This window comes from Filobasidium floriforme (assembly GCF_021052385.1).
Source record: "Filobasidium floriforme strain CBS 6241 chromosome Unknown HD553scaffold_28, whole genome shotgun sequence".
NCBI lineage: Eukaryota > Fungi > Basidiomycota > Tremellomycetes > Filobasidiales > Filobasidiaceae > Filobasidium > Filobasidium floriforme.
Window position 1 is genome coordinate 223,103 of NW_025763649.1, and position 15,291 is coordinate 238,393.

Consider the following 15,291-nt stretch of genomic DNA (forward strand, 5'->3'; position numbering starts at 1 on the left):
TCTCGAGTAATATGAAGACCGTAACTGGGGCGGTATAAGACAAGGGTCTGCGCAACCACCAGACTGATCGGTCGAAGGGACGTTGGTTTCGTTTGTCAACCTCGCCTTCTGCAGTCCTTCGGATCCGAGAAATGTTTATTTTTTCGCTGACTAAGCCAAAAAGATCGGTCAAACCCTTTGGAAGCGACAAACCCCTGATGGACAATTCAATGTTGCATGTTGCAGCATGTTCAGATCTGGACAACCAATCAGCACAGCTAGACTCGGGACTACATATACTGTTCCTGCCGTATCTGTAGACTTCCAGGCTGCTCCAAAGAGAAACGATTCCGTGACACCAAAACTCCCACGAAAAGAGCTTCTCACCGATGGACCCACCATGGCTTCAAGTTGGTCACAAACGGAAGACTACCGACTCGTCCCCCTCTCCGTCTCGTAAGAACAACGCCGCGAACGGTACATCTCAATCGAAGAAGACCAAGTTGAACGACGAAGATAGCGATGGCGAGGCTAGTCCTAAGCCGAATCCTATGGATATGGACGAACGGGAGGGGCAATCGATCGTGCTCGCCGATGGGTTCGAACAGGTCATGTCGAGGGACGCAAAGAGGAAGATGAAAAAGGCGAGCGTCAAGGAGGCTCAGAAGGCTGTAAGTCGGGTCGTTTCCTGCTCGTGTTCTGGTTGCTCTCGCTGATGCGCCATGTCATCCTATTCCGCTGCTGCAAATATCGTCTATTCGGTCTGGTAGAAAAAGCCACCTACCTTGAATTACGCTACAGCCGGCTTCAGGAGCGGGAAAAATATCACCATCGCTGTGAGTTCACAAAGCATTTTCACCTATCGCCGCCGTTGAGCTAATCGAGCTGCGACATAGTCCGTACGGGATCTGGTGGAACACCTCGTTACAGGAAGTATCCCTGAACCCAACTGGATGAAAGTCGAAGTGAGCAGTTTCGTTACGGACTCTATCTACTGCAGCAACCGGTCTGATACGATTTGTACGCAGAACCGCAGTAGCGTCGATCATGTCGTCACGCTTTTCATTCCAGGTCTCCTCCCGACCCACCTAGGACTCCCCTCGAATACCCTCAAACCATCCCAGATCCTACCTTTCCCCCTCACCCCGCCCCCACCTTCAGACTCAGACATGACCTCGGATACACCGAAAGTGAAGATTCCACAAATGGCGAAATTGTTTTCCAACGCCCTTCCGACCCGCGCACCGGGAGATCAATACAGGTTCCACCCGGCCGTGAACACGTTTCTTAGCACGGTCGTACCGCCGAAAGAAAAGGAGAGGAGGAATCGGGAGAAGCAGCGAGATTTCAAGCGCAGGGTCGACGCTTCCGGGGCCAACAACGGAATCGGCGAGAAGGACGCCTTCGACCCGGTCTTGTTCCTCTTGACCCCGAATCAAATGATTGAGAACGAATACCCCATCCCGAGTTATTTTCCGGTGACGGTCGTGGCGTTCATGAAGGGCGACCAGGAGGCGATCGAGAGGGGGAATCAAGTGTTTTTGCCCTGGCAGCACGCGGACACGGCAAGTGGACAGGAGAAGGGGTCGTCGTTGCCGGAAGGATGGAAGGAGACCAAGAGGGCCGACAAGGCGCCGGAGGATGGAAAGTATCCCGTTTTGGCTGTAGATTGTGAGATGGTGAGTTTGAACATTCCCCTATCGTCGAACCGCTGAGAGCACGGCTTGGCTGGATGCTGACCATCGATCGTGGTTGCTCGGGTGGCTTTTCGCAGTGCATGACGACCAAGGGCGACGAGTTGACCAGAGTGACAGCGATCGATTATGCGACGGGCAAGGTGGTCTATGATGAGCTCGTCAAGCCCGAAGGCACAGTTGTCGATTACAAGACCCAGTGAGTGGGCTGTACGCTGTTGACGTACACCGAGCTGATCCAGTAATACCACCCATCAAGATGGTCGGGCATCACTGAAGAGATCCTTAGCAAAGCTACCCTCTCCCTCTCGGACGTCCAAACCGCCTTCCTAACCCGGCCAGACCTGATCACACCATTTACGATCCTCGTGGGTCATTCGCTGGAGAATGACCTGTTGAGCATGAAAATCCGTCATCCGCTGGTGATCGACACGGCCATCTTGTTCCCCCACGCCAAAGGGAGACCGAGTAAACCGAGTCTGAAGTTTTTGACGGGGAAGTGGTTGGGAAGGGAGATTCAGAACAAGGGCGGGGAGGGACACGATTCGGAAGAGGACGCGAGGGCATGTTTGGATCTGCTGAGGAGGAAGTGCATCGAAGGTGAGTCGCGCGAAACGCCGAGATTGGATTGTCGATGTTATCCGCTTGCTGATCTACAATCACTCACTCCTCCCGAACTGGCAGGTCCCGATTTCGGCGAGACGATGGAAGACATGGAGACCATCTTTGAAAAGTTCGCCCGACACGCCAGGGACTCCAAACAACCCGGTCGATCGTCCTTGTTGTGCGATTATGGTAACGCCACCACGCGGATGAGGGCGACGAGGGCTTTCGTATGCAAGGACGATGACGAGGTCGTCGAGAACCTGGTGGAGAATGTGGAGGATTTTGATTTTACGTTTGCGAGGATGTTTGAGCTTTCGAATGCGCAGAAATGTGAGTCGGACGAAGTGGGTGGAGCAGTTTGAGGTGAAGGGGACCTTGGCTGACCTTCTGGACATCGTAGGGACCACGCCGAGGGCAAGCGATTCAAAACCTCTTGGGGTGGTTGAGCCTGAGGTGGAGGGTGACGTTGCTGCTGACATCCAAGACGACGAGAACGACGACGAATCGGCGACTGAGCACGCCCTCAGCCAGCTCAACGCCCGTCTCGTCAAGATTCACGCCGCCTTGCCACCTCGAACCGTCTTGATCATCATGACCGGGAACGGCGACCCGCGCCCTGCCGTCCGGTTGAACGACAAGCGCAAGGCGTTCGAATTCAAGTACAAGAAGCTGGGCGAGTCCGGGATCCACGGGTTGCCTGCAGAGGAAAAGTGGACGGGGCAGGATGAGAGGGATCTGCAAGAGACCGTCATGCAGGCGAGGTTTGGGATGGCCTTCTTTTGCGTCAAGAATGCTGCGCCGGGAAAATAGAGACGGTGCAGTGGGGGGTTGGTTACAAGGCGATCCAGGTAGCGCCGATATCGAGCGCGATGCGGAACGATAGAATACGTAACGGTATGTATTGAGGGCTTTCATGTATCTATACTCGTGCCACGACAACGGGGATTGTAATGAGTTTTACAGTTGGCAACGACGAGGTTGTCGAGAGCATATATGAGCGTTTAAGGTTTCCCATGGCGCAAAGATCTATTCGTGGCGTTGACGTCATATTTTTCCGTTCGGGCGCGATAAGGGATTCAGCTGATCCTGACTGATCGCTCAAATTCGCGTCGCCCCCCTCTTCCCCCCCCCCCACTCACTTCCTCACTCACTCTCTTCTATCATCACTCGGACAATCCATCAGATAATATGCACCTCGATCCTAGATATCCTAGACACGTCCACCTGGTCAAGAAACCAACGACGTACCGTATAGCCACACACCCATGACGGAGCCAACTCCACAAGAAACTCACCCACCTCGGCGGGACAGCCGTCATCACCACCCGAACCATACCGTTCATCAGCACCCAGCGGGACTCCCTTTAATCCAGGGTTTCAACTTGTGGCACCGCAAATGGAGCAACCTCGCCTACGCAGGATTCATTCTCTTTTGCAACTTGGCCCTCCCATGTATACTGTTCTACGTCTTGAAGGACAACACACACATGACCCTACGTGAACTTATTGGGATCTCCTCGGCGACACTCGGGGTATCGAGCAGCTTTGATGGCCCATTCAGAACCTGGAAGCGTGAGTTGGGTCAAACCTCTCCCTCATAAAAGTTGAAAGAAGCGAGAATAGGAAGGCTGACTGTATCCCCGTCTGGACCATCCTCAGTATGGAAGAACCGACCGTATTACGGACCCCTCAACGACCCCGTTGTGAGTATCACGTCATCTACCTGTTCCAGCTGCGAGACCGCTCGGGTAGTGCAAGCTGATCAAAATGCTTTTTGTGTTATAGCGCTGGCACATGGATTTCACCATGCACCTATACAGCTACGCACTTTTGATCTTTGCCTTGCCTTTGGCGATCGCTTCGGCAGTCAAACCTCCTATGCCGTGAGTTCGACATTCCTTCTCCGCCTTACGAGTATCCCGCTGCCAATCTCCTCGCAGTGAGTGCTCACCGAGCTCACCACATCCTCATTTTTCCAGCGACTTTTTCTGCATGTCAACTCCCATGCTCGTCGGCCCCGTCGGTCTGATTTTCCTCATCTCCCTGTTCCGCCCCAAATGCCCGTTCTGGTGCTCCTCGGACGCTCCAGGAGTTCGGATGAAACCGGCAGTCTTTTACATGTTTGAGGATATTGGAGCGGTCGATTTCAGGCATGGCAAGGAGTTTAGAGAGGCAGTCAACAAGAGGTATGTCTCGGCTGTGGTGCAAGCCTGACGTGGAAGCTGATGTGGCGACCGATATCATTCTATCAGGTACGACGCCTCGCCCCCTTGGCAAGACCTCATGTGGTATCTGACCGCCTGGTGGGCATTTGGGACCGCAATCTACTTCGGGGTCACCGCCGCTATCACATGGACGGTCCGTTTCGGCATCTCATTCGGCCTCATCCTCGGCGTCTTTTTCATCTGGCTCGTCGTCTGGGCCGTCCTGAGCTTGTGGATCGTCAAGTGGGGGTTGAGGCGGGAAGAGGTCTGGTGGAAGCAGCATCAGGCCAAGACGGTCGAGGAGGGCAAGGTGGAGAGGGTGGAAGGTGCGAGCGAGGTCGAGGAAACGACCCCGAGAGAGAGTCAGATGACCGAGAGGACTTAGGGAAGGCCTCAATAGACCGGATTTCCCTTTATCCATGCGTTAAGTCCCGTTCCGAAACAACCTACTGTATCAAACACTTCGTCAGCCTACGGGACCAAATTCTAATTACAACTGTATTTATAAAGTCTATACCATGACTCATAACGATCGATACCCGTGCAGACGGGCCGTCTTGTCAGTGATCATTTTCCAGCATGCTTGCCGTCCGGTGAAATTACCCGGATAGGTTTGACTGAGATATCTCCAAGTTTGAAAGACCTTGCTATGGTAACATGTCGCCTTGTGTTTTGGGATTTTTTTTGGTCGAAAACGGTATCAACCGTCGGATCCGAGACACACAAGTCGCAGCTGGGTTTCTTCGGGATTACAATGCAGAGTTGTGGGAAGAAAGTGAATTTGCCATCAGCAAGAGCAGCGCGGAGCTCCGCGGTGGACATCGTTGGCGATTCCCAAGCAGTAACCTCTCGCAAATATGAACTATTGGGGTATGTCGGGATCATACTGCTGTCTAAGGCGATCAGGCTGGACTGAGGCTGGATTACTCGTCGCGATCAATTTCGCCCATGATCTTCCTCAAGAGCTCGTCAATATCGTCATCCTCCTACCCATCATTGATCTTCGCCGCGGCTTTTTGCCTATCCGACTTGGGCTTGATCTTCTGTCTTTTCTTCGCCCCTTGCGCCAGCTCCCCATCAACCTCATCTTCATCACTCTGATCGTGTTCGCCTCCCTCATCGCGACTGCCCTTGTCATTGATATCATTACGACCGTCGGCTGGACTCGTCTTCCGCCTAACCTTCTTCACATCATTCGGAGTCTGATTTTTCAGGTAACGTCTGTGATTGTGTAGGTGTAGATGCTGGCGCTGATGCAGTCGCGGGGTAGACGGACGAAGATCTTCCGCCTTGCGTTTCAAGATGGACTGCTATCACTCTAGGTGGAGGTCTATCGAAGAATGTCAAATTCTACGCTTGCTTGCTCGGTCACAACGGGTCATACATTCTCGCAAGTTGACGGATTCGAGTACAGAGTGCTCGTCATATCGATGAGATCGAGTCTTAATCAGTTCCCATCCACACCATGCCAATAAGAATTGGTGACAAGCTACAAGCCATCGTGACAACCTCGCTTCTATCGATCATCCTCGATTTCGCCCATGAGATCCTCCAAAAACTCTTCAAATTCAGGATCTTCATCGTCACCATTCCCGTTCGCACCCGCTTGCTTGACAGCAACCTTGTCCTTCTTGGACTTGGACTTTTTTCTCCGCTTCCTCGCTCCTTGGATGACCTCGTCATCATCGTCGTCCGCCTCTGGCTTTGCCTGAGTCTGGCTCTTGGTCTTGACATCGTCATCGGCAACGGGGGCCTGGTTCGACTTTCGTTTCTGTCTCCGGTTCGATTTCGTTGCCTGACCTTGACCCTGCTCCTCCGTCCTGGAGGCGGGCGTGGGAAGATCATCGAACCCTGCCGGACGGATGTACCCGCGCTTGTCCGGTTTCGACATCGAGCTCGGTTTCACATCGACATTTGCGGCTCCATTCTTGGAAGGCTTTTTACCGTTAGGGGTGGAAGGAGGGGGTTTGCCGGGCCTCGAGGACGGGCCCGAGCGGGTATGTGATTGAGATTGAGCTTCTTGAGCGTAAGCGTTGGGTCGATTTGAGCGTGATGAGGGTTCTTCATCGTCCGAGTCGTTTGTCTGCGCAATATTTGAAATAAATGGTCAATACACTTGTCATGCTATGTTATGGTGATGATGGTATGGTCATGTCCGATTGAGAAGGGTGTAGCACGAACTTTTTCCGGTTTGGCGGATTGCCCGAATATCATCCTTCCCTTGATGACCTTGCTGCTCCCTACGCCTTTATCCTCGTCATCATCTACGCTCCCATCTTCCTCGCTATCCAACTGCTTCCTACTGCTCGTCGTAGCCGGCTGACCGCGCTCGAGGAACGGCAGATAAGACGACTCGTAAGACACCCTCCCTCTCGTCTGCGTCGGTCTGCTCGGTCCCGCGCCCGCCTGCAACGCCTTGAGCTTCGAAGCAGGGAGCTGCCATTCAGAATCTTGTTCTGCTACTAGCGTCCTCGACGTGGATGTACCTTTGGAAGCGGGGACGGGGGTTCCGGGAGTCGAGGGCGTCGGGGTGGAAGGGCCGCTCGGAGATGCTTTGAGCGGGGTGCCCCGTTGCATGAACTTGAGGTTCAGGGTGCCTGTCGAGATCGACATGGCGAACAAATGGTCTCGATGACTTGTATACGGCAGGGAATAGAAAGGAGTTGTGGGCATTTGAGTGTAAAGTTGAACCTTGAAAGATGCGATCGACTTTTGATGAGACTTGATGACGACGGTCAAAACGCATAACCCCCCAGTCGATGTTATGCGTTTTCATCGAATCGTAACAGCGACAATCTCGACAACTCTCTTGCTCTTGCTCAAGGTGGTCACATTCCATATTCTAGTTCATGTTCCGGCGTGCGAGATTGAGCTCGCAATCTCTCGCACACAGAGAAAGCTCGACGAGCATCACCAACAACATGCCGTCCAAGAGAACGTTCATGGATGTCGCCATCGGCGCAGCCGCACCTCAGAGAATCATGTTCGAGCTCGACCACGACCGAGTTCCTCGAACCGTAGAAAAGTGGGCAGAATTCAGCTCCCATGTCTCGATTCCGCAAGGCTTGCTAATCCAGGCCGTTGTGATACTTCGCAGCTTCCGAGCGTTGTGTACCGGAGAGTTGGGAACCGCCAAGTCCGCCGACGTACCTATGCATTACAAGGGAACAGTCTTCCATCGCGTCATTGGTACGTCCCGAAGGAAACCGTCACACGATGTACAGCGGACGAGTGCTTACAGTGCCGAGGCTCTTAATGCAGATATGTTCATGCTTCAAGGAGGAGACTTTATAAAAGGAAACGGAACGGGAGGAGAGAGTATCTATGGACCGACCTTCGAGGACGAGGACCTGACTGTGCCGCTCGATGCTGCTGGGTGAGTCGAGTCGAAGAGAGCGTGATCCCACAAGCAAAACAAGATGTCGATGTCTAACCGAAGCGTATTGATAATTCTGTAACGCAGGCTTTTGGTGATGGCGAACAGCCGCAAGGATACCAACTCGAGTCAGTTCTTCATTACGCTAGACGAATGTCCCCATCTGAATGGACAGCATACGTGAGTACCCGGGGGATATTCCTTGCCTGTCTCATCAGATTCAAGCTCCGACTTACATCTCACTCCGTCTATTACAATCATATAGCGTGTTCGGTCGTGTGGTCAAGGGCATGGAAGTAGTCCAACAGATCGCCAAGGTGGAGGTGGATGACAAGGACAAACCGATCGAAGATGTACGAATCGTCAATTGCGGAGAGTTGATCAAGAAAAGTGCTGCTGGGGGAGCCGTTACTGGTGAGTACATGTGATTATCACCCGATGGGCTGTTGCGCTGATACAATTTCTGTGGCTTGACTTTCAGCCAAATCGACCCCGCCTGTCGAGACCCGTTCTCGCTCCCTCAGTCGATCGCGCTCCCCAGCTTCATCTCGCTCCCGCAGTCGATCCCTTTCCAGCTCGTCTTCCCGCTCCCGATCGCCCTCCCCCGACCGAAGACGTCGGAAAAAGTCGAGCAAACGGGATAAGAAGGAGAAGAAGCGCAAGTTGAAGGGTCTGGTTGATGGGTATGGCGCTATAGATGAGAAGAAGGTTAGGGAAGAGACCGAGGAGGAGTTGGATGCTAGGTAGGTCGAATACTGCCATCTGCTCTCTATCCTACACATAAATTTGACGCTCATCAAGTCATACTCGCGCAACCATCGAAACTATCGTTATCCCCGTCATCGTGTCAATACCCGTTGAACAGACTGGAGCGAGAAGAAAACGAAAGACTGGCCGCGGAGAAGAAGGCCAAGCTGGCGGAGATGAAACGACGGTTCGAGCTCGAACGCGCCGAGAAGCAGAGTAAAGAGGCCGAGAAGACCGGTGGGGTCGTCTACAAAGGTCAGTACCGCAATGATATGATGACATCCACTCGGGTACTGATATGGCAACGTCGTATACAGGCCGAGGCTCAATGCGTTACCTAGATCCCGAATCTACTTCGCGCGGTTCGCATTCGTCCACCCGAGCATGGGGCGATGACCGGCCTCGGGAACCTTATCCACAGCGGTCGGGCGGTAGGGGTTTCGGAGGGAGGAGGGAAGAACCTTATTCGCGTGATCGGAACCGCGATCGACGTGGGCGCGATTGGGAAGACCGACCGGACGCCGGTAGCAGAGCCGGTCGAAGATCGTTAAGTCCTGCTAGAGACTCACGCCCAAGCGCAAGTGGCGGAGGGGTGGAAGGCGATTGGAGGGTCGGGAGGGAGATGAAGATTAGGGGCCGTGGTGATGATGATGATCGGGTGCGGGACGGGTCGAAGCTGAGCGGGTTTGAGCGGGCTACAGAAGAGGTTACCGGAAGGAGAGGGGAAGACCGGGAGACGAGCGAGCCGCAGGAAAGGGAACCTTCGAGGCCATCTCTGGTCGAGGTAGATGCAGAACGGGAGGACAGGGAGATGGGAATCCGCAGGGGCGAGAGGAGAGGAAGCGAAGAGAGCATGGAAATGGACATGGATGACTAGCCTGTGCCGAAAGGTGGCTATCGCCATGGTGACCTTGTAATCTACCCGCCCACGTCTACACAAGATGATTTCAACCTTGTCAGAACGATAACGTGGAATCCTTTGCTCGTCATGCATCGCGCCGGACGAAGCTTTGTCCCTGTGATCCTGCTGCGATTGGGCCAATCTATCACTGACGGCTTCGGGATGAGGTGGGTATTCTTGAGGGCTCCCATTTACGGCCTTGACTTTAGATAAGCTTCCATGGTGGCATCACCACAAGCCACAAGGGCGCTTCCTGCAGCTGGTCCGCAACGGTATCCAGCTTGTTCTCTATGAACGCGCGTCTGTTCGAGTCCTTTTTATTTTGTTTCAAAAGGCACGATGCTCTCTCATCCTATTGTCAGTCCGAATAGAGAACATTATGCAGATATTATATGATGCGTGTTGCAGGAACGCAAGTCATCGGAATGCCACCTCTTTGGGCAATCGGAAGGTGATACAATACATGTCCTTGTTCGGTGCCACCTTTCGTACGTAATGCAACTTGAAACCCTCACTCTGCGGTGTGATCTCATATCGTAGCGTCTCGCTCGCTCTCTGCGTCGCCGGCTCAGTTCGTTAGTATCAGATTCAGGTAACATCACGCTTCACAGTCCAGACTCGCCTTGCAGATATCGTTGGTAGCTGGCTCTCCTTCGGCCTGTTTTGAGAAACAATGCACGTGAATATAAGGCATTTCGATGGCTTCGATGCCAGGGAAATCGGGTTCCGCCAAGAGGGGCTTGTAACACCCGTTATATGCATCGAGGAACTCCAGAGCCGATCCCGGAAGGTTCATGACGAAATGACTTATTGTCCGGGCCGTGGGTTCCGAGGCTGGAGTTTCACCCTCTGGGATTGGCTCGCTTGAAGAAGCGATCATGCTAGACACCGAGCTCTCCCCTACTTTGAGCGATTCGAATTGCTCCGTAACGTCGGGTACGACCCCGCTCTCTTTGGCCCGTTTTGCGGCTTCCCTTTTCCGTCTGGCCTCCTTTTCCTGTTGTCGAAGCGATGGTCTGGGTGGAGGTAGAGGGTCGAACGGTTTCGTCCAAATTTGTAGTGGTGCCGACTGGATGAATTCTCGTCCGTCGAGCGTGCTGACGCGGAGCGCCTCTTGTACCTAGAAGAAGCACGCGTAGATATCAGCCGATGTCAGCCCATTGTGCTGACCACACACACATACCCTGTTATCCACCCTGTTCTTCTCCATCCACCTCGTACTCTCCGGATTCAGATCGTTCCCCAACACCAGACACCTCTTCTTAGCCGCCGGTACCGCAAACGGCCCCACCCCAGCCATGACGTCTGCGACCACTTGTCCCGGTTCGAACTGGTCCACCAGCCGCTCGTGTTCGTGCCCCAATCGCGAGTTCCAGTAGACTTTGGAAAAGTCGAAAGTGAATTTACAGTCCGATTCTCGCTGTGTTCGGCATGATATCCAGGTTCGGGGGTTAGCATGCGATTTTTGGTGCGGGTGGAAAGGGACGAGTGAGGAGGGTACTTGCCATTTCGGCGATGAAATCGTTGTCCCCGGCCAAGACCTCCATCTTGAAGACCCTAAACTCCGAATCGATCGAGTCGAGCTTGTTCACTACGGTCCTCAGTCCCGGGTTTTTCTGGGAAGACAGCTCTATCAGCAATGGCCGATTGCGGTCGGAGGAGTTGACGTTGAGCTTACATCGAGCATGACTTGGCCGATGACGTATCGGTATGGCAAATATTCATCCCTCAGGTTCATATGAGCTGAAAAATCCAAGCAACCATTCGCCGCGGAAAAATGATGAGCTACTTTGAAAGACACTCTACGGCATCTCAGCTTCCCGGGATCTCACCGATATGTCCCGTCTGCGTATAACTCGTCGGCGATTCCTCCATCAACTCCTCAGGCAGGACCGCATCCAGTATCTCTCCAGCGTTCCAATGATCATAGTCGAGCGTGGCAGAGTATTTCTGGTAGCCGTGAGAGAAGGGCGTGATGAACGTCTTGAACGGGTCAGGAAGCTGAGCTGATTTGCGAGCAGGTAGGATCAGACTCTTCAGCTACTAGCTTCTTTAGCAGATAACGAGGTGGAGTCAGGTAAACTTACTTTCTTCTTCATAACGCAAGAGCACGAGCCGGAGATCGGACGATTCGGGGTCGGGTTCGACCGACCGCAGTCTTGGGATGCTAAGGATATGCCTGGCTCATGCGCATCGCGAGGAGAGTACTCAGCCTACAACCTTCTGCCTTTGTAGGCGCAGCGATGGACTCACGGCTGCATTTCCTTGGCCTTTGTCACTTTTCCAACATCCTGATTCTTGACTTTTACGCTCAACCTGGAGAATTGGGTGACGAACGCTCCCCGGTCAAGCTGGATCATCCCTCGATGGATGGGAGCTGGGATCTGTTCGATGTTCCTGAGAGACATGATGGGCGAGCTCGGTAGATCTGTCTTGTTGATTCGTTTCAGATACCTTGCGGCTGCTCGTAGCATTCGGTAAGTTCGTTCACCGTGAATGGACGGCTGCGAAGGTGCATTCTTCTAGCTACGGGACGCATGAGGTTGAATATGAGGGAGGAGTCCTGGAGAGTACAGTAGATGGTGAACGGACCATGCCGACCTCACGGACATCAGGGGGAAGAGGAATGTCCATGAGATCCCTTTTACTTCCGAGAGCCCCCTCTTCCCACATCAGCTTCCGATCCTTTGTGCCGAGAGAGATCACGTCACGCGGTCCTCCCATCCTCATATCGTCCGAGGTTGGTCAAAGTTCGACCCTTACACCCTCGCACCCTCACAACTCGCAACTCGATACCTGGAAAGCCATAAAGCTACAAGCTACAAGCTACAAGACACGTCCGCATCAGAGCCACAATGTCCGGTCCTATCAAATGTTCTATCCTCGGAGCTGGTGAGCACCCATCTGACCTCTGCAACTCACCGGTCTGTCACGCTCAAGCCTCGCTTTGTATTGCCAACACTCTTCTCCCCTCTGCAGGTCTCTCCCTTCAAGCATTCCATTACCCATTCATCGCCACCTACCCGGACCTATTCACCCTTCACTCGGTCCTGGAACGATCGGCTACCGCCTCCAAATCCTCTGCCAGGGATTTTACCGGGCTCGAAGGGTTGAAGGTCGTCAATACCTTGGAAGAGGTCACGGGGGATGACGAGGTCGAGTTGGTCGTCATCTCGACACCGAACTTGAGTCATTTCGAGTATGCTAAAAAGTGTTTGAGCGCCGGGAAGCACGGTCAGTCTCATTCGTCATCGTCCTTGTCGTACACTTGACGTAGTAGTCCTCATGCTCGTTTTTTACCTTGCCATCCGTTTTCCGCTTCCCATATCACTACCATCACTACCAACACCACTTCTACTCCGACTTATACCACCCTCACAGTCCTCATCGAAAAGCCTCTCACCCCGACCTACGCCGAGGCCATCGAGCTCATCGACCTGGCCAAGGAGAAGAATCTCATCCTGGCCCCCTTCCAGAACAGACGATGGGACGCCGATTTCTTGGCCGTCAAGGGGTTGTTGAAGGAGGAGAAGGTGCGTTCAGACGATTTCACTCGCGCCTCACCAAAGCGCCGAGGCTAATTCCACTATACCGCTTGGGGGTTTGGGTTTGGTAGCTCGGACAACTCCTCGAGTTCGTCTCGCGATTCGACAGGTTCCGACCCCAGGCAGTACCGAACACTTGGAAGGAAGCTCCCGGTCAGCTGAACGATGCGATCTACAACCTCGGGAGTCATCTGATCGACCAGGCGAGTTTCGAGCATGGATAATGGAAAGCTCCATAGCGATACTGGGGATGCTGATGCAGTGAAGATGACCCCTTTTTCCTTTTAACGAAATCAGGCTCTGGTGTTGTTCGGAAAGCCGGAAAAGGTTGGGGGATGGTGTTACAACTTGCGAGCGCCCGAAGGACTCGATGATTCGGTAAGTGCCGTTACAACCGTTCCCAAACACTGAGACATCGCCTTACTCCCTCTCTTCATATCTCGCAGTTCCTCTTGCACCTGTACTACCCCCGCTCTCACCCTCTCTCCAAGCCCTACCCCTTGCTCGTCACCCTTCAAGCGAGCATCATCAACCCTGGTTCCAAACAGCTGCGATACCAGATCAAGGGTAACAAGGGTCTATACACCAAGTACGGACTCGATGTCCAGGAGGCCACTCTGAGAAAGGTCGACTGGAACACTGGATTGCCTGAGGATGTGACGCCCGTGGGCAAGGACGGATGGGGTGTCGAGGCGGATGGAGCCGAGGGGGAGCTCGAACTCGTCCAAGAGGATGGGAGCTGGGAGACCGTCAAGTGAGCCCAATACGTTTTTCGCAGGGTTCTTTTATCCGCTTGTGAATCGTCCGGCTAAATTGACCCGTTTTCACCCATTACAGGCACGTCTCCCCTGCAGGTGAATACCAGACCCTCTACAAGTCATTGCACGATGCCATCCGATCGGAGAAGGGTCGAGAGGCCTTGTTGGTCAAGCCTGAAGAGGCTGCTCTCGTGATCAAGATCATCGAGCTCGGGATGCGGGCTAGCAAAGAGGGCAAGGTTCTCAGCTTTGACGAGTAGAGGGCAGGCTTGGGTAGTCCGGTCGATGTCGCGTCGATAAGGGAAAGGAGTGAAGCTCAAACGCGGCGTCGACAGGGACATGTCAAGTGTAACCCCAAGGTCGTCGGCAGCTCGCGAGCGGTCCATACCGAGGAAAGACCCGACGAAACTGTCCTTGACCGGGACCAGGAGTGGCTCTAGATAGCAGTCCGATCTGTCAGCTTTTCGAGGTGTATGACCAAAATGAATCAGATCCGGGATTGATTGGCGTGGTATGAGTGGTTGAAGAAATCAAGGTACAGGTGGATCTTTCCTCCTGCCATTAATGTTCGATTCCTGAGGGAGAAACAAATGTTGCGTGTCGCATGGTCGCACGTTGCAAACGGATAGCAATAGATGGATCGTGGGATCATGGGATCAAACTTGATCATATAGCGAAGCAACAGCGTTTCGCCTCGATTCGCGTACACCGGAAATGATACGGGGCTGGCATGTTCTTTCTGCGCTTTCTGCTTCTGTTTCGTTCCTTGTCGTTCCGCGCGGGCGATCACGGATCACGGATCTCCTTCAGGTGGATCAAAGGATCAACCAAAGGGCTTGCAGGTACCTCCACCTCGTGATCGAGACGCTTGTGGTGAACACGCCGTACCTGCCACATGATATGCAAGACAACTAGTGCGATGTGGGAGGAGTAAAGTTGTTAAAGTTGTAAGCACGCAAGCCCATTGCTATATTGCCATCTCGCCATCGCACATGATCGACAGGTTGATGACTCGCGAGGTCATCAGCAGGACAATAGGCCCCGGTGGATCTTTCGCTTCGCTTCCGCTCTTCCTTTGGTGGATCGACATCAGAGGCCCAAAGGAGGGTATCAGCGTCTTACCGTGGACTTGCACCGTCCGCCCTTTTTCTTCCACTCATTTGAGCCTCGGATCGTTGCCCGCTGGCCGGTGGTCGCTGGAACCCCCTTTCGGTTTTTCTCGTCTGGAATCGATTCCCACGGCATCGCTGTGTTTGTTCACCTCTGCGCGCCCGTGCTGGAGGTCTCGGAGCCGATTTCTCGGGCATAGGATAGTGCGCAGACGCCCGAGATTTCGACGGACATTCGATCGTCACGGTTCCGCGACCTGTAGACTGAGAACGGCGGCAGACGACCGATCAACATGAAAGCAAAGTAGCAAGTGGTTAGTAGCCAAGGGGTGAATGGGGTAGTAGCTCTAGATAGCTTCAGCTTGTGGCTAA

The 15,291-nt window shown here is 53.5% G+C and overlaps 6 protein-coding genes across 6 annotated transcripts; 4 read left to right on the top strand and 2 right to left on the bottom strand.

Annotated features, from left to right (window-relative positions):
- The first annotated feature begins 252 nt into the window (after positions 1–252).
- HD553DRAFT_301450 (putative ribonuclease H) lies at positions 253–3,300 on the top strand. Its single transcript, XM_046178659.1, has 8 exons — positions 253–650; positions 750–815; positions 876–944; positions 1,008–1,658; positions 1,754–1,872; positions 1,933–2,273; positions 2,358–2,609; positions 2,680–3,300. Exons 1-8 carry the CDS (start codon positions 369–371, stop codon positions 3,087–3,089), a joined length of 2,190 nt encoding a protein of 729 aa, XP_046032833.1. The 5' UTR covers positions 253–368; the 3' UTR covers positions 3,090–3,300.
- Positions 3,289–5,123, top strand: HD553DRAFT_337625 (uncharacterized protein). The gene is made up of 6 exons (XM_046182299.1): positions 3,289–3,305; positions 3,431–3,851; positions 3,939–3,982; positions 4,065–4,162; positions 4,259–4,465; positions 4,532–5,123. The coding sequence occupies exons 2-6, from the start codon at positions 3,545–3,547 to the stop codon at positions 4,866–4,868; spliced, it is 993 nt and encodes a 330-aa protein (XP_046032834.1). The 5' UTR covers positions 3,289–3,305; positions 3,431–3,544; the 3' UTR covers positions 4,869–5,123.
- A 669-nt stretch (positions 5,124–5,792) lies between these two features.
- Positions 5,793–7,130, bottom strand: HD553DRAFT_353084 (uncharacterized protein). The gene is made up of 2 exons (XM_046183743.1): positions 6,665–7,130; positions 5,793–6,566 (listed from the first exon to the last, which is right to left on the bottom strand). The coding sequence occupies exons 1-2, from the start codon at positions 7,094–7,096 to the stop codon at positions 6,000–6,002; spliced, it is 999 nt and encodes a 332-aa protein (XP_046032835.1). The 5' UTR covers positions 7,097–7,130; the 3' UTR covers positions 5,793–5,999.
- A 214-nt stretch (positions 7,131–7,344) lies between these two features.
- Positions 7,345–9,798, top strand: HD553DRAFT_289859 (cyclophilin-like domain-containing protein). The gene is made up of 8 exons (XM_046178330.1): positions 7,345–7,508; positions 7,581–7,672; positions 7,745–7,859; positions 7,947–8,039; positions 8,125–8,273; positions 8,341–8,602; positions 8,725–8,861; positions 8,924–9,798. The coding sequence occupies exons 1-8, from the start codon at positions 7,405–7,407 to the stop codon at positions 9,481–9,483; spliced, it is 1,512 nt and encodes a 503-aa protein (XP_046032836.1). The 5' UTR covers positions 7,345–7,404; the 3' UTR covers positions 9,484–9,798.
- HD553DRAFT_353086 (uncharacterized protein) lies at positions 9,799–12,039 on the bottom strand. Its single transcript, XM_046183744.1, has 8 exons — positions 11,761–12,039; positions 11,595–11,686; positions 11,340–11,513; positions 11,186–11,250; positions 11,013–11,123; positions 10,691–10,927; positions 10,130–10,627; positions 9,799–10,062 (listed from the first exon to the last, which is right to left on the bottom strand). Exons 1-8 carry the CDS (start codon positions 11,979–11,981, stop codon positions 9,925–9,927), a joined length of 1,536 nt encoding a protein of 511 aa, XP_046032837.1. The 5' UTR covers positions 11,982–12,039; the 3' UTR covers positions 9,799–9,924.
- Positions 12,040–12,270: 231 nt separating this feature from the next.
- On the top strand, positions 12,271–13,884 carry HD553DRAFT_147026 (NAD(P)-binding protein). The gene is made up of 6 exons (XM_046176713.1): positions 12,271–12,399; positions 12,487–12,741; positions 12,889–13,040; positions 13,124–13,255; positions 13,350–13,430; positions 13,499–13,884. The coding sequence occupies exons 1-6, from the start codon at positions 12,363–12,365 to the stop codon at positions 13,808–13,810; spliced, it is 969 nt and encodes a 322-aa protein (XP_046032838.1). The 5' UTR covers positions 12,271–12,362; the 3' UTR covers positions 13,811–13,884.
- The last annotated feature ends 1,407 nt before the right edge of the window (positions 13,885–15,291 follow it).

Coding starts and splice junctions, on each gene's coding strand:
- HD553DRAFT_147026 (XM_046176713.1), top strand. CDS start 12,363: ATGTCCGGTCCTATCAAATGTTCTATCCTCGGAGCTG. Junction 12,742..12,888: donor TTTGAGCGCCGGGAAGCACG/GTCAGTCTCATT, acceptor CCACCCTCACAG/TCCTCATCGAAAAGCCTCTC. Junction 13,256..13,349: donor GGAGTCATCTGATCGACCAG/GCGAGTTTCGAG, acceptor TAACGAAATCAG/GCTCTGGTGTTGTTCGGAAA.
- HD553DRAFT_337625 (XM_046182299.1), top strand. CDS start 3,545: ATGACGGAGCCAACTCCACAAGAAACTCACCCACCTCGGCGGGACAGC. Junction 3,983..4,064: donor GACCCCTCAACGACCCCGTT/GTGAGTATCACG, acceptor TTTGTGTTATAG/CGCTGGCACATGGATTTCAC. Junction 4,466..4,531: donor AGAGAGGCAGTCAACAAGAG/GTATGTCTCGGC, acceptor TCATTCTATCAG/GTACGACGCCTCGCCCCCTT.
- HD553DRAFT_353084 (XM_046183743.1), bottom strand. CDS start 7,096: ATGTCGATCTCGACAGGCACCCTGAACCTCAAGTTCATGCAACGGGGC. Junction 6,567..6,664: donor AATCCGCCAAACCGGAAAAA/GTTCGTGCTACA, acceptor AATATTGCGCAG/ACAAACGACTCGGACGATGA.
- HD553DRAFT_301450 (XM_046178659.1), top strand. CDS start 369: ATGGACCCACCATGGCTTCAAGTTGGTCACAAACGGAAGACTACCGAC. Junction 816..875: donor GGAAAAATATCACCATCGCT/GTGAGTTCACAA, acceptor GCTGCGACATAG/TCCGTACGGGATCTGGTGGA. Junction 2,610..2,679: donor GCTTTCGAATGCGCAGAAAT/GTGAGTCGGACG, acceptor TGGACATCGTAG/GGACCACGCCGAGGGCAAGC.
- HD553DRAFT_289859 (XM_046178330.1), top strand. CDS start 7,405: ATGCCGTCCAAGAGAACGTTCATGGATGTCGCCATCGGCGCAGCCGCA. Junction 7,673..7,744: donor AGTCTTCCATCGCGTCATTG/GTACGTCCCGAA, acceptor CTCTTAATGCAG/ATATGTTCATGCTTCAAGGA. Junction 8,274..8,340: donor TGCTGGGGGAGCCGTTACTG/GTGAGTACATGT, acceptor CTTGACTTTCAG/CCAAATCGACCCCGCCTGTC.
- HD553DRAFT_353086 (XM_046183744.1), bottom strand. CDS start 11,981: ATGCTACGAGCAGCCGCAAGGTATCTGAAACGAATCAACAAGACAGAT. Junction 11,124..11,185: donor TCGGCCAAGTCATGCTCGAT/GTAAGCTCAACG, acceptor CTGTCTTCCCAG/AAAAACCCGGGACTGAGGAC. Junction 10,628..10,690: donor AGAACAGGGTGGATAACAGG/GTATGTGTGTGT, acceptor TGCTTCTTCTAG/GTACAAGAGGCGCTCCGCGT.